Source organism: Callithrix jacchus, chromosome 4 (genome assembly GCF_049354715.1).
Source record: "Callithrix jacchus isolate 240 chromosome 4, calJac240_pri, whole genome shotgun sequence".
NCBI classification, from domain to species: Eukaryota; Metazoa; Chordata; class Mammalia; order Primates; family Cebidae; genus Callithrix; species Callithrix jacchus.
In genome coordinates this window covers 75,308,832-75,324,822 of record NC_133505.1, presented here as the reverse complement: position 1 = coordinate 75,324,822, position 15,991 = coordinate 75,308,832, and the positions used below count along the sequence as shown (strand labels likewise).

The 15,991-nt window shown below is 37.3% G+C and overlaps 1 protein-coding gene across 2 annotated transcripts in view; it reads left to right on the top strand.

The window, feature by feature from the left end:
* Window positions 1–15,991, top strand: part of COL9A1 (collagen type IX alpha 1 chain) — an 88,206-nt gene that overhangs the window by 70,195 nt on the left and 2,020 nt on the right. For both annotated transcript variants that reach the window (XM_002806711.6, XM_008994638.5), the window contains 2 exons: window positions 259–447; window positions 7,363–7,440. In XM_002806711.6, coding sequence (XP_002806757.5) covers window positions 259–447; window positions 7,363–7,440 — 267 coding nt within the window. The remainder of the gene's footprint in view (window positions 1–258; window positions 448–7,362; window positions 7,441–15,991) is intronic.

Sequence of the window (15,991 nt, the reverse complement as noted above, 5' to 3'; positions counted from 1 at the left end):
TACCTCCAACCCCATGCCCTGACTCTGTCTCAGAAAAACAGGACCAAATATACCCAGGGAGAGCTGCATCAAACAGCACCAGTGCAGCTTCCTGGCTGAAAGTCCACAAAAAAATTATCCAACTTTATTCATTTCTTATCACTAGTTTTGAAGGTCTGGTAACATTTAGAAAAAAAGGCACTTGGAATACTTCTCTTTTCATTAGAATAACTTTTATGTTTCTGACACTTCTGGGTTGTTTTTTAAATTCTCTTTTAGAGCATTTTGCTGAGATGGCTGCTAGTCTCAAGCATCCAGACTCAGGTGCCTCGGGGTTTCCTGGAAGGCCTGGCCCTCCTGGTCCTCCTGGCCCTCCTGGAGAGAATGGTTTCCCAGGCCAGATGGGAATTCGTGGCCTTCCCGGCATTAAAGGGCCCCCGGGTGCTCTTGGTTTGAGGGGACCTAAAGGTAAGCCATTTTGCCCATGTGGAACCAAAGAACACAAACTGCACTTTTTTCAGATGTATAATTTGTATCCAAGCTCAAGGAATTTATGTTTTACCAGTTTCTGAATATTCAGTAAGATAAGATATATTATTCTCTTTTATAATAGTGATGGTGAAGATTCAAAAACAGTTATATAATATTCTCTTGACACTGCTATACCACAACAGTAGAGAAAATACTGGAATTAAAGTCCCCTGTCTTTTAGTACTGATCTTTTTCAATTACGCTCAACCTCAATCATGGTTCAAAACAAAGATTTTGGGATCTGGTAAAGGATCAGTCAGTTATTTTTTTTCGAGACCCTAAAGTCATTGTTGAGCTTCTCTAACATGGATGTTTGTCATTTAGACTAACAAAATTTGTTAGCAGGACATAAGAAAAATATGAATTGGAGCTGCCTCCCTCTTCTTTTAAAATGTGACACTGGATGTTTAGTTTTGATGGATTTTTTTCCAGCTCTGAAGTACAATCTAATGTAATTCCTTCTTTAGTATGTAAGATAGTTTGTTTCTTTTATTTTTAGTTAAATCAAGTTAAGCCTTTGCATCCAGTATTTTGCAGGAAAATGGAGTTGTGAGTGTGTTAGGTACTCAGCAGGACTAGTGGAAGAACTGGTTGCCTCGTTTGGAGTTTGCTAGTTGAAGGGAGTAAGCATCAGCTGGGGGTGTATGCGCCCTGGATAATTTACAGAAAGGACTAAATAAAGTGAGTAGTTTCTATGTCATGATGAGTGACTGTTAGCTTTCTTGGCAACTTCAGAAAGATACGGCATCAGAAACAAGAGAGGGATTTTTTTTTCTTTTTAAATAATGCGGTGCTCCAATTAGGGATAAATATTATGGTATGAATGGTCAGAGGACAAGCAAGCTGCCTTTTTGGATCTATAAATGAATTGCTGATGCAGTTGGCTAGCTAGACCTTCCACTGGAACAATTTACTTTTTTTTTTTTTTGGCATTGCAGAGCTTCATGTTAAAAAGTGGGCTCTAACTGGGGCCTCTTGTAAGGCTGGCATAATTTCAAAGCTTTGGGAGCCTGGACAAAATCGAGCAGAGTGCAAACTGAGGGTAGAGTTTCTCTTAAAGATAACTGAAAGTTTTCTTTGAAAGCGTCACATACCTGTTCATCTTCATCCTGCTTTCACCCTCAAGTTCAGGAACTCATGCCTTAGGTGCTCTCTCTATGGTTAGTCCCAGTTCACCCCGTAAATGATTTATAAGAAACTCTGCAGCCTTGGGTAGATTGCTGACTTAGTTGCATCTGTTGTGCTAAAGTGGGTGGATGATGATGACTAGGTCGTTCCTGAGTTCACTTTAGGGTAGTGGTCCTGAAAGAGCATTCCTCGGAGCAGCGGTGTCACCAGGGACCTTGTTAGGAATGCAGGTTCTCTGGTCCACACTGGGCCCACTGAATCAGAAACTCGGGTGGAGGCCTAGCTGTCTAGTTTAACAGCACCTCCTGGTGGTTCTGCTGCACCTGGTGTGGAGCAATCACCCATTTTCCTACTGAAAAGGAATGGCTTATAGGGTCTATATATATCACAGCCCTATTCTTTGCTTAACAGGAAGTCTCCTTGGGGCAGAGCTTAACTTTGTTTGAGCTAGTAACATAACTTTTCTTTAAAAATGAAAATGTTGATGTCACTTGCCAAGCTAGGACAGTCTAAAGCTGCCTTTGCCAGCTTTGCCTGCACATTGGAATTGCCTGAGGAGCTTAAAACCACCGATATCTGGATCCCATTCCCAGAGATTCTAATTTGATTGGCCTGGGCCTTGGGATTTTAAAATATTCTCCAGGTGATTTTAATGTGGAGCCAGGGTTCAGAACCACTGGAAACAATGGTGAATTGTTTGGGGAAGCTTTAGCCACAGTGAATTGTGGCTAGGTTGGGTTGGGGTTGGCTCTAGCAGATGAACCTCAGTTTGAAAGGAAGAAAAGTAAATTTCAACATTTGGAACCTGGAAAATGCCTCTTGCACTAAGTTCATTCGTCAAGCATAGCTGGATCATATGAGGTACTTCCCTTAATTTTTCTTCAGTATTCATGACAATCTGTAATATGAAGTAATAGGATTCTCTTTTTTCCAAAGGATTTTTTTCTCCCTACCCTCCTCCATCCCTTTCTCATTATCAGCTTCCTTTAAAGCAGTATCTTCTCTCACTTTAACTTCTGATAATTTCAGGTGGAGGTAGGGAGGAGTAATAATTACATTTTAAAAATTAACAGTCATACTTTTGTAAATGTATGATTTTAGGTAGCTGAAAATTATGTTTTATTTGAACAAAGTTAATGTTTATCACACCACATACACTAACAGTATTTGTTAGAAAACATCCAAGGGGTTACAGCTGAAATTTCCCCAAGAATAAACACTCCACCATTTTGAAACTTAAATTTTCAATTAGAGATGTATTTCAGTATTGCTTGTTGGCTTTTCCCCCCATCCCTGGTAAAGAAGGGAATTATGAATCTTGCTCTACCATGTAGTCACTTTGAGATTCTTTTTCCAGAGAAACTGCTACAGAAATAACAAGTTTTATTTTTAATGCTTTAACAGTTCAAGCTATGTCTTTGTTACAGTTTTTCTCCTAGAAAATACTCCAAAGAACACAGAACATTTTCAATAGGAGCTAGTATAAATATGTCTCAAATCATATTCAAAGCTTAGATTATATCTACAATTTTTCTGTTCTTCACTGACATGGTTTACACGATATTATACAAACATGTTAGGGCTCAGGCCCAAAACATGAGAAGTATCTAACTGGCCTTATGTTCACTTTGCTTGGTATTACATTAGTCTTTTGTGTCATAAATATTAGTTTTAAATAGTCACAGTTTGGATTAATTTTAAGTCCCTTTGAGTAAGCCTGTATATTTTTATATAGTTTAGTGTGAATCAAACAGACATGGCAATACGTAAATGAAGTTTTGAGAAAACACACGTCGTAATTATGACTAACCTTTCTCAGTGATAATCTGTTTACATGGAGATAGAGCATTCATTATAGCTCGTGAATAAATGAAATAAATAGCAACTATGGAGCATTGGGAATTTCCTCTCATTCATAATGAGCTGTTTTTCTGCTCAGACTGTGTATTTTTCTTTATACCTTATCTAACGCTTATAAGCTCCTTATGCGTATTTTTGGACTGAGGAGGCCAACAAAGCTGGACCTTTAGTTCTCTGAGCGGTTTTTTTTACATCTCAAAATAAGACATGACTGGGGGTTGAAGCAGTAGATTAACCTTATCAATAGAACCAACCTGTATGCACAGTTTGCTGTGGAGTAGCCATTTGCAGAATAGGCTCTGTTTCGGAGCTCATCTTTAACTTGCTTTTCTCTGACTGATAACCAAAAGACAGTGTCACAACAAAGACACTGGTCTTATTCCTTGCAGCAACATTAAAAGTTGGTGTGGTTTCATCCTAGAATGCATAAACAAGTTTAGCTTTTACTATCAGTGTAAAAGTCACACTTTGTAATCTTCATCCCATATCTTTAGAAAATGTGGCACATTTAGAGAGTCTGTTCTTACTGCCAGCCTCCAGAATTACAGTGATATGACAGTAAAATTACCAAGTTAACAAGAATGCTTACACCATTAGTTTATAAAATGTTGTCATATCTTCCTAGTAGAGTAAGACCATATTGATGATGAGTGTTAAAAAACTATGTTAATGTGAGTTCAACCTGAGTTCAATCCTTCATAGTATTTATATAAATTTAAATTGTTTTGAAATGTAGTTTTGAAATGTGATGAAATGTAGTTGATCATAAAAAATTCATATAAAGACATTCACAGCTAAAATCAAAGTATGGTGGCTAAATATTCACTTCAAAATTAGAGATCTTTGAGTATCTGAGTGCAGATGGTTATACAGATTTTTTTTCTGTTTTTGTTGTATACCCGACTTTGTTTTTAAAATTATAACAAATTTAACTTAATATTGAACGAGGCTAAGCTGATGCAAATGTTTGGGCAAGAATGGTATGTATAGAACTTATTGCAAGATGCCATTACATTTTTTAATACTGTAGTAGAATAAGGATGATATACTACTGTGCTACTAGGAAAATGGGATGTCTTGAAGAAAGAGCAGCAGAAGTCATTTAGGCCCAGTTAACTAAGGCGTTAAGGCATTTTGTTCATGAGGCCACGTTGCTGAGTTTGGTCTCTTCAGGGGCTGGAATAATTAATACAACTTTGTTTTGTGGCTTCTAAATCCTCAATTTTGATCAGCTGTCTTGTAAATGTCTTGCAAATACACATGGTTGGTTGCGATCCAAAATACATTCCCTGTAAACAGTCAGTAGTGAAATGTAGACACTGTGACAATACACTTTACGTTTTTCAGATTGATTAATTTATATTTCATAATACTAAATTTATGCTGTTCTAAAATTTAATGATGTATGAAAAAGGCATTTAGTGAAGTTTCTCTCCCATCTGCCTGGTTTCTTTTCTCCTTCCCACTAGGTAATCACTACTATTCATTTCTTACATATCCTTACAAGCAATGATACATAAGGATACATGAATACATATTTTTTCTACATCCTTTTAAAAATGAATTATATTGTCCTTTAGCAAGAGTTCTGGAACTTGTCTTTTTCACTGAACTATATGCCATGGAGATCATTCCAAAGAGCTTCCTGGCTATTCTTCACAGCTGCATGGTGTTCCATTCTGTGGAAGTACCAAAGTACCGTAATGTATTTAACCTTTTAATGGACATAGATTATTTCCAACTTTCTGCTATTACAGAAAGGCCTCAGTGAACAATATTGTACATATTTTATTTTTGTATAAAATAGCAGCATACACTCCATCTCTATCTCTCTGATAAATTGCTGGGTAAAACTTTTCATAGCTATTGTCAAATTACCCTTCAATGGGATTGTACAAATTTATACTCTTATCAGCAATTCATAATAGTGTATTTTTCCAGTCTTGCTCATATGTTTAGTTGAATTTTGAAATTTTTGCCAATCTTACAGGTTAAAATCTTTTTTTAAAAAATTTTACATTTATTTTGTTATGAGAGTTCAGGGAATTTTTCATATATTTAAGAGCCATTTTTAAATTCTTTCAGTGACCTGCCTGCTCATGTATTTTGGTCATTATTTTGTGTGTTGTTGGCCTTTTTATATTGATTTTAGGAACATTTCACATTTTGAAACTTAATAAAAAGGCCAATCTGAGGTCGTAATTCTCTCGTTTTCTTTTGGTTCTTAACACTTAATTTGATCCATTTGTATTTTATCCTGGAGTAGGGTGTGAGGTTTAGATCTAACTTTTCTTTTCCAGTGGACCACCCACTTTTTCCAGTGCCATTTACTGAATTGTTCAACTTTTCCCACTTTAAAACACCACAACTGAGACCAGCTCAGTCATGGAGACCTCACCCCAGGCAGTAGTGACAGAATTAAGAAACAGAGATGGAGATACAGAGAGAGAGAGTGCAAAGTGGTACTATCAGGGAGGCAAATAGTCTTCCGAGCTGAGAGCTCTTCAGAGCTGAGAGCCTCGAGCAGACGCTGAACCACCACCTGTTAGTCTCTCTCAACAGGTGATTATTATTAACAAACAGGTGTTCTGTGTTTTCTCATAGCACAAAGATAAACTAGGCAGGCAGCTGGTGCCTGCTTACCACTGATCACAGACACCCTCCACGAGGGTGCAAGGGGGGAGGGTCCCATATCCCGTGCTTAAAGAACTAGTTTAACTGGCGTATGATATTCATATACGTTTACTACTTTAAAATACCCCTAGCACTTTTCCACTTGGCAGGCCAGCTCCGTTTTCCTTGCTATCATTCTCAGCAAACAATATAATCCTTCATACACTCAGCACACCACCTTCATTATAAATCCAAATCCTGTATGTATTTGGGCCTGTTCTTTAGCCTATTCTGTTTCACTGGTCTGTATATTCAGGGACCAGCACCACATATTTTAGTTGGTTTAATATCTGATCAAATTAATTCCCTTCATGATGCTTTTCTTTTTGGAGTTTTTGGGGCTTACTCTGGCTTATGTGCTTTTCTATACAAACTTCAGGGTCTTTTCTGGTTAAAAATGGGTTTGTATTTTTATTATGATGAAAATTCAGCTTGGGAGAACTGACGGCATTTTATGATGATGTGATTCTATTTAAGAATGATTTTCAAGTCATCTGGTGTCCTTTAGAAATGTTAAACTTTTTGTCATGTTGGACTTGTCTATTTCTGATTAGTTTTATTCCTCATTATTTAATAATTGTTATTATAAGTGTTATCTTTTTTATTATGTCTTATTACTGGTTTTCATATTTATAAAATTGTAATTTTCATATATTGATTTTGTACCCTGCTAGTTGGCTGAATACTGTTTGTCGTATTTTTTTGAGTTTTCTAGAGTTTTATAGTATATATATTTATATCTCCTGAAAATGAGATAGTTTTAACTCCTCAAACCAAATGTTATATAATAGTGATAAAGCAGGCATCATTGTATTGTTCTGATTGTAGTGGAACTAATTCTTGTGTTTCCCATTAAGCGTTATGCTAGCTTTTGGGGTGAGACAAACATATTTTTCATGTTTAGGAAGTGGCCATTCTTACTTTATTGAATGTTTTATCAAGAATTCATGTTCAATTTTGTCAAATGTCATTCCAGTATCTATGGATATAATAATTTGATTCCCAACCCCACTTAGGTCCGTTAATAGGATAAACTTGATTTTTGCCTTGCTACATACTCACTGCAATCTAGTTTATGCCAACTTCATGACCTTTCGATTTCTGAATTTTAGATTTGTTTAAGGTTTAAAGATACGGAAGTTTATTTTTATAGCTATGTAGAAAAATAACTTTTTTTTAAATGTAATGCAGGTGACTTGGGAGAAAAGGGGGAGCGTGGCCCTGCAGGAAGAGGTCCCAAAGGTTTGCCTGGAGCTATAGGTCTCCCAGGTGAGTGTGTTATGCCGCTGAGAGGAGGAGGTAGTGAAATTAATAGCAAATAGTCTGAATTGAATAAAATTTTAAAAGAATTGTTATTTGATCACTTAAACATATTAATTATTCACAATGGCTAGCATAGATTTTTCAAGACCGGCTTTAGTAAAGAGTTAAATGATCTGTAAATCATATATGTGTTTTTTTGTGAGAAAATAGGTATCAGGATTTGAAATATTAATTTCCTTAAATAGTTGCTTCAAGAAAAATAGTGTCAAGGTCCAGTCACAATCTACTTGTTATTAAATTCTGAATAAATTGGGTCCTATTCGTTTCTAAAGCAGGTGATAATTTCCTGGATGTTTTTAAAATTTAAAATGCCAAAGGAACAGGAAAATTAACCTGTTTTTAACATCTTACACAAGGAGTAACTGAAATTTATTTATAAAGCTCCCCTTTCAAATACCCAGACTCTCCAAAACCCCACATCCAAAAAAGAAAAAAAGAGAAAATACAAAACTGAACATTCCTACTCAGAACCACTATGAGCCACACGCAAGCCACATATCACTGCTGCATCAGCTGAGGCGACAGGGTATCTCCTGTGTGAAGGGCCCAGATTCTCTCACTGGGTCTTCTGTTCTCTTTACACACTGGCTACCCTGTCACCAGAGTACAGGTTGGAATACACTCATCCCTTGGGAAATGACTTACAAGCCCAAACACAGATGCAGCATGGCAGGGCCAAAAGCCAGTTCAGTTTAAGGGCATGAATGATGTGCAGCTTTCTGGCAAACCCTCTCTTAGTGGGGCAAGGCAGTGGCTTAGAAGGCTCCCAAAGCCCTAGGTGTCCCTTGCTGAGGAGACTTGAGATGATACTTGCTTCCACAATGGTTTGGAAAACTTGGTTTAGGGAAGTTTAGGAAAAGAAATCAGTTTTTTAATCTGCCAGAGGCTGATGTATTTAATCATACCTGCAATTGTAGCCAAAAACATCACTGCTTTCCAATTATCCATTTTGTTGCTTCTGGGGATTGCGTTCTCATTAAAAATTTTTTTAAAAAATGAATGTTTGGAGATAAACACTGCCTTTTAAAACTGATTCATGGACTTGTCAAAATGTTTTCACAAATTGATAAATTTTTATTATTGGAAATAGAAGATTTATGATTAGAAATGAAGGAAAAATCTGGTTTAAATGGGATTTAGAGAAGATTTTAATATACAGTAAAGCATGGATTCATTGATGGGTGTTTAGAGGAGCAGAGAAGCAAACAGAATTTACGAAAGGTGCTTGTCTTCTTCACCAGTGGTAGGAATAGGAAGTTTTAAAGCTGATAGCATATCATCATCACAATTTACTTATCTATATATTCATGAGATAGCCTAATAATTTCTTCTTCTCTCATTTTATTGACAAATCACTTAACAGTTCTTGAACCAATGACTTGGACTATTGGCCACATTTTCCTTTATTGAAAATGTATTATGGTTTCTAGGGATTCTTACTTTGAAAAAAAGCTGTTGGTAAGCCACATTTTAAATTTAAAGATAAGAAGATGGAGGAAGATCAGCTCGATGTGTGCTGTGTCCTGTCAGGAGCACATTATCTCCCATCTGCAGTAAACCATTCTGAGGAGCTGAGTTGACGGGAAGTGGAGGGGGTGGGCAGGGAAAGGGGGCAAATGGGGCACCCAGTCAGTCAGTCAGTCAGAGGGGCTTCCCTGACTTGCTTTTTAGAACATCAGACCATCCATGTCTAAGCAAAGTGTGAAGTAGGACAAGATCATCATTTGCAGCCCTCCCTGGGATCACTTACACACACAGTTATTAATTTTAGCTGATCTTGGATTTAATCTTAAACCCGAATTGTTAAAACATTTTGCATTATTCCCTTTCCCAGGCTCTTAATACCTGTCTTTTCTCTTTTCTTTTTGCTTTCTTATTTTGTCAGTCCTTGCCCCCACTTTCCTGAGATCACTTTCAAAACCTTCACCCTCCACTGACCCCTCTTCTCTCACTTTCCTTTCCCCACCAGCTCTGATTGTCTCCTGTCCTTCCTTCTCACCTTCCAACTCACTCTTCTTTCCTGCTTTCCTTGTTCTAGTTACTAGGTCTCAACCTTGGTAGCCTTTCTTTCTTGGACTTTTGTTACCTTTTAATTGAGAGGTATCTGACACTATTCAGTGAAAAATCTGAGTTCCAGATTCTTTTGCAAGAATACAGGCTTTCAGAAGAACAGATGTCGGAGAAGAGGGGTCTGCTGCTGTGTCGTTCTCTCAGAGCTTTGATGTGGTGTCCATGTGTAGCATGCAGGTTAAAGCACTGAGGGCTCTGGTTTCGAGATCGGCGACATTCTCTTGTGGACACTGTGCTTATGCTCAAGTTAGGCAAGGTCCTGACAACAGATTTTTGGTTCATTCCTCCCTGAAAGCTAGTACCTGAAAGTGGACTGTTTGAAGAGTGGCTTCTATAATTCGGACACCCCCGATTCACATTTTGACTCTGCCGCTAACTAACCTTATGATATTGGGCATGTTATTTAACTTCTCTGCATCTCAGTTTCCCCTTTATAAAACAGTGATATCAAGGACATCTCTCTGACAGTATAATTCTGAGAAATAAAGAAACTCAATCCATGTAAATTGCTTAAGACAGTTCCTGGCTATAGTAGGCACTCAAGAAATGTTGGTTGTTAGTACTATTTTTACTATATGAAGTCCACTTTTTGCTTTTTAAGGCGGATCAAGGAGAGCTGAGGGCAAAGCTGGACCCCAGTTCAGCTCTTGCAGCTTTTTTCTCCTGTTCTTGATCAGCAGTAATATATTACTCTTCTCTAAATCAGCATCATGCCCGATGCCCCAGACCTTCCCTCCACGAAAGTCTACTTCAACTGCAAATCACAAATGCAAAGTACTGGGTAGCAGCACATCATTTTGCTGGTTAATTGTCCACTGAGGCTAGACTGCTTTTTATTTCTTGGTAGAGTTTGAATGTGACTAGGCATGTGATTTCTGATCTCTCAAAAACATAATATTCATAGGAATTTAAGGCCTGAAGGAACCTTCAAAAGGATTCTGGGCAGGAATTTGTCTGGAACCTTCTAGATAAATACACATCATCTTACCTAAAAGAAAGAACCTGCAGAACAGCATATTTTACAACCTTTTTAGTTGTTCCTCTTGTTGGATTTGGGGCTCAGATCCTCCTGAATTAAAAAAAAAAAGTTAGATCCTTCTTTGTGCTAATAAGGCAGCTAACAAATTTTTAACAACATAAATAATATCATTTTCTATCAGTTGTTAGAGTTCCTGTAGTCTTTCTGGACAGTTTTAGTTCCCTGTCTCCCCTCTACAATAATATATCTCTGTTCAGTGTTAAGACATGCCCTTTAGGAACATAATGCTACATTGCTTATTATGGAACACATATTATTATTATAATCATTACATTGATCATTTTGGCTACAGTGCTTTGTTGTTTAAAAAGTACACATATACAATCTAGTTTGTTTCTCACAGCCAGGAATAGGCTGGGTAAATACTTAAGAAGTGCAGATGTGCAGCCAGCCTTCCAGGGCTTATGCACTATGCTTCTACCTCTTAGTGCTCCAGTTTCCTCCTCTGTGAATGGGAATCACCATATATTTAGGAGCATATATGCGCATGTGCATACATGTAAAGGAGCATATATGCGCATGTGCATACATGTAAAGCTCTTGGAACAGTGCCTGGCATATGGCAAACAAACACTCAGCAAATTCAACTGTTATTGTTACTCACTTTTAAAATAATATATTTGAGAAAATATAGACTCTTAAATTCACATCCTGACAAAAGTCTCTCAGGTAATAACAAGGCAGATTCATGCTTCGTGAGTCCATGTTCACAAACTGGACAAAATGATTAGCTGGCTGTTCAATCATATGATTAGTTTGTCTTTGCACTATAGCCATGTGAATTGGGCATGTCCCATAACTGCTGAGCATCTTGCTTCTCTTTCTGCCTCTCTTGCAGAGCTACAGGAATCACATTAGCAATCCCTGGAACTTTAGTCTCCCCTACCTTCAGTTTTGTGCTAGTGAGCTAGTGTTATTGCTTGGTTGGTTGTCTCATAGACCTCTCTCTGTCTGCTGCCACTGAGCTCATGCATTTGGGACTAGTTCCTTGACACTCTGAGAATTTTAAAGAAACATATTTAGTAATGAGTCCGACTTCCTCTTTGTGCACTCACTAAGGCAAAAAATAAATCATTTGTATGTGAACACCAGGAAGGTGACTTGTGAGCTGAGATGCTTTTTGCCTCTTGGACATGAAAGTTATAGCTAGCTTTGTGCTAGATTATTCTAGGTTGTAAAACTATTCTGTTTTCTTTTGCAAAGTCAGCAGAAAGGTGTGTTTTGCTTGAGACTGTTGAGTGGGAAAATACACATGCACACGTTCAGTTCTGGCCTAAGTTTTGCAGTACCTAATTATTCCATTTCCATTGCTGCAGCTGTTTTATTTGGTTGCTGGGCCTTAAACTAATTTACAATTCCTTAAACATACACTGCTTTGTCATATACCTCAACCTTAAGCTCAAGAAATGTAAGAAAGTCCTGGCACATACAAAAAGTCTATAAACAAGTGGATTAATTATGAAATTCCCTATTTAATGTGAAAATTGTTCACTTTTTTTTGTCTGCCTATATACACAGTCCTTTTCATTCCATAGCGTATGTTAGGTAAGGGGCTGCCTCCTTCAGAATGGTCCAGCCAGGATTGGCTTCCATCAGTGTAACATGACTGCTCTCTAGTGGTTTTACAGAGAATGACATAGATACTCATTTCTTAAAAGCATGAAATGTTTGGCAATAACATTTTTAAATGTTTCTCTTTAATTTTAATTGACATATAATAACTATACATATTTATGGTATACGTAGTGATGTTTAACTAGAAATATTATATAATTACCCGATTAGGGTAATTAGTATATCCATCATCTCAAACATGTATCATTTCTTTGTATTGGGAACATTCAACATTTTTATAGGTCCTTGACATTTCAGAAATCCATGTAATCATTAGGCAGTTAGTGTAAGTAATACACACATGAGGCAGACAGAGCAAAATAATAATTTAGACCTATGTTTTCTCTTTCTGAAGAGTTACAAAGTAGTCGATAGATATTCATTAATGTAGGTGCTGGGCTAGCCGTTTATGCCCATTTTGTGAACAGTTATTATGAGTCAGCTTCACTTTTTGGGTGCGTGGACTGTGGACATAGTGTCACCCAACTGAGGCTTCCACATAGTTTAGAACTAAGTCCATGAGAGCAAAAGCCCTTGGTCAGGACCCTCCAGAGCCTGACAATCTGCTATGTTAAGGCTGTTTTTCTCCCCGCCTCTGATATTTCTACAGGGCAAAACCTCAGAAAAATATCTTAGTTCTTGTGATCATTAGAGCTCTGCAAAAATCAATACTGCTCTTTGTTTTTGTGTCTCTGTCTACTTCCTGGTCAACTCAGGCCCATTAAAAAAACCACACACACACACCCTGCCACAACCCCCAAACTGTTCCACAGAGTTAAAAAAAATCAATAGGTAGGAAAATACAGTTAGGTTAGTGCAGTGATTAAGGGTCCTCATTTCTCAACACTTTCTAGCTGTATGACTATGGACAATTATTTGACCTTCCTAACTCTCAGTTTATACATGAGAAAAATGGGCTTAATAATGAGCATAGTGTATGGTACATGGAAAAATGGAAAAAAGAAAGCATTCTCATTAAGCATTGGTGATGATGATGATGATGATAATGACATCATCCAAAGCTCCAAAGGATAAATTGCTGCATCTGCCAAAGGCAGAACTGGATGAGATGTCGTTTCATAAAATAAATCAAAGGTAGACAGGATGGCTTCATCAAACTCTTCCCTCAGAGGATAAGCAGCAATTTGGAATGAACTCAACATTCCAAGGGAAAAAAGAAAAAGAAAAGCTTCTCCTGGAGTGTGTTAATATGGGGAACTATTTCTTCCAGGTTTACTAGTTTATGCACATAGAGTTGTTTGTAATATTCTCTGATGATGGTTTGAATTTCTGTGGAATCTGTGGTGATTTCCCCTTTATCATTTTTTATTGCATCTATTTGGTTGTTCTCTCTTTTCTTTTTAATCAATCTGGCTAGTGGTCTGTCTATTTTGTTGATCTTTTCAAAAAACCAGCTCTTGGATTTATTGATTTTTTGAAGGGTTTTTCGTGTCTCAATCTCCTTCAGCTCAGCTCTGATCTTAGTTATTTCTTGTCTTCTGCTGGATTTTGAGTTTTTTTGATCTTGCTCCTCTAGCTCTTTCAATTTTGACGATAGGGTGAAACTGTCTTGCATGCTCTGCTCATGTACCCCAAAACCTATAATCCAATAAAAAATTAAAAAAAAATATGGGGAACTAAATGTGAAAATCTAAAAGGCTATCCTTCTGCTTTTTAATATTGTTTGTGTATTAGGGAATAAATTCTCTTAAGATTTTTGCTGGCTCTACAAATGTTGAAAAAATTTGGAATTAATTGCTAACATTTAAACATTAAGAACTATTTGTTTAAAAACTCAGCTTCCTGGCTTCTCTTGAAAATGATCTGTTCTGGCAGCACTGGCCTGTATTCCCCTATGGCAGCTGTTAGCTGGAGAAGAGCTGCTGCCTGCATCTACTTTCCAGTTCACCACAGGCCTCACTCCTCCCTTTTGTCTCCCCACAGTTATGTGGAATATTAATGGCCAAATATTAGTGCAAATATATTTCATTGCATTTGCACTTTACATTTTCAGCTCATGAAAACAGTGGGGGAATTTCTTAATCCAGGCTCATTTCTTTATAACATCAGGGATCAGCAAACTTTATTTGTGAAGGATCAGATTCTTGGCCTGCGAGCACTATGTTGCAGCTGCTCAGCTCTGTCCTGGTAGTGCCAAAGCAGCCACAGAGAGTATGTAAACAAATGACCATCGTTGTGTTCTAATAAAACTATTTATAAAAACAGGATTTAGTTCATGAGCAGACGTTTGCCAACCCCGATCTAAATGACCATCCCAGCCCCTGTGGTTATTTGATTTTCTACCCCTTCTGTGGGCATTTCCTCCTCCTAAACTTGATTTAACTTTAAGGCACAGCTGATATGTCTCAGTGGGGTCATTCCTACTGATAAGGTGCATGAAAATCAGATTTAGATCTGGCTCATCTTCTAAACCTTAAAAAAATCACCTTTACCTTTAACTGCATCTGGTGTCAAGGATCTTAACGTTACTGCTAAAGGCAGAGTTCTGCTACAGCCTTATCTATAGATGCTGTGGATTAGGAGATTTCTCAGAGGCCTCATTATAAGAAAACACATAATGATTTCCTTCATACTAACTAGGTATACTTGAATGAAAGTGTATGGGATAAATTAGGGGAAATTACTTATATCTCCTCTTATCTATAATTTTTAGATGGATAAATTCAAAGATAATTATTCTCCCTTAAAGCTTATTAATATATTGCCCCATGACATTGCTTTGTGTGGATCGAATTGTATGCACCAGAGGAAGAATGAGATTTTATGTAAAACGGGATCTCTAATCTACTATCCTTCTAAAAGTATGTGACAGATATGTAATAAGACCACTGAATAAGATCATATTACTATAGTAAGGCCCACAAAAGACATGTAATAAGACTACTAAAATAGAAAAAGAAAAGTAAAAACCACAAAGAAAAAAGGAAAGTAACCAAATATAAGCAAATATATAATTGAACATGTAGATTTGGCTTCCAGCTTTTTGGCAGAAAGACCAAGTTAAGATGGCTGAGATGGAATGAGGATCTATCATATATTATATTGGCATACACAATTTGTTTTGCACTGAATTCTCATCACCACTTTTATAGTAATTGTGTGAAAGTGCTGCTGGTGCATTGGGGTAAGCATTCAGCAGACATTCCTCTTTGTTATGGGGTGCAGTGCCTCAGAGAATATGCCCCATTGAAGGCAACATACAATCCTTGAACACGACAAAAAGAAGACAAGAAAAGCCCCCAAAGAACCTGTAATGGTGAAGTTCATGTTGGGGTAAGCACTTCGTGAGAAAAATATGAAATTTTGTAGGGTGAATAGCACAGCCTTCTAAAAGACATTAATCAGTAATAACTTAATAATTATAATAGCTCCTATTTATCAGATGCTTTCAACTGTAGAATTTTATTATTATTATAATATTATTATTTTTAAGATGGAGTCTTGCTTTGTTGTCCAGGTTGGAGTGCGGTGGCATGATCTCGGCTCACTGCAACCTCCATCTCCTGGGTTCAAGTGATTCTCCTGACTCAGTCTCCTGAGTAGATGGGGCTGCAGGTGCCCACCACCATGCCTGGCTAACTTTTTTGTATTTTTAGTAGAGATTGGGTTTCACCATTTTGGCCAGGCAGGTCTCAAACTCCTGACCTCAGGTGATCCACCCACCTCAGCCTCCCAAAATGCTAAGATTACGAGCTTGAGCCACTGCACCTGGCCTGAATTTAATTATTAAGAAGATATTATCCCATCTTGTAG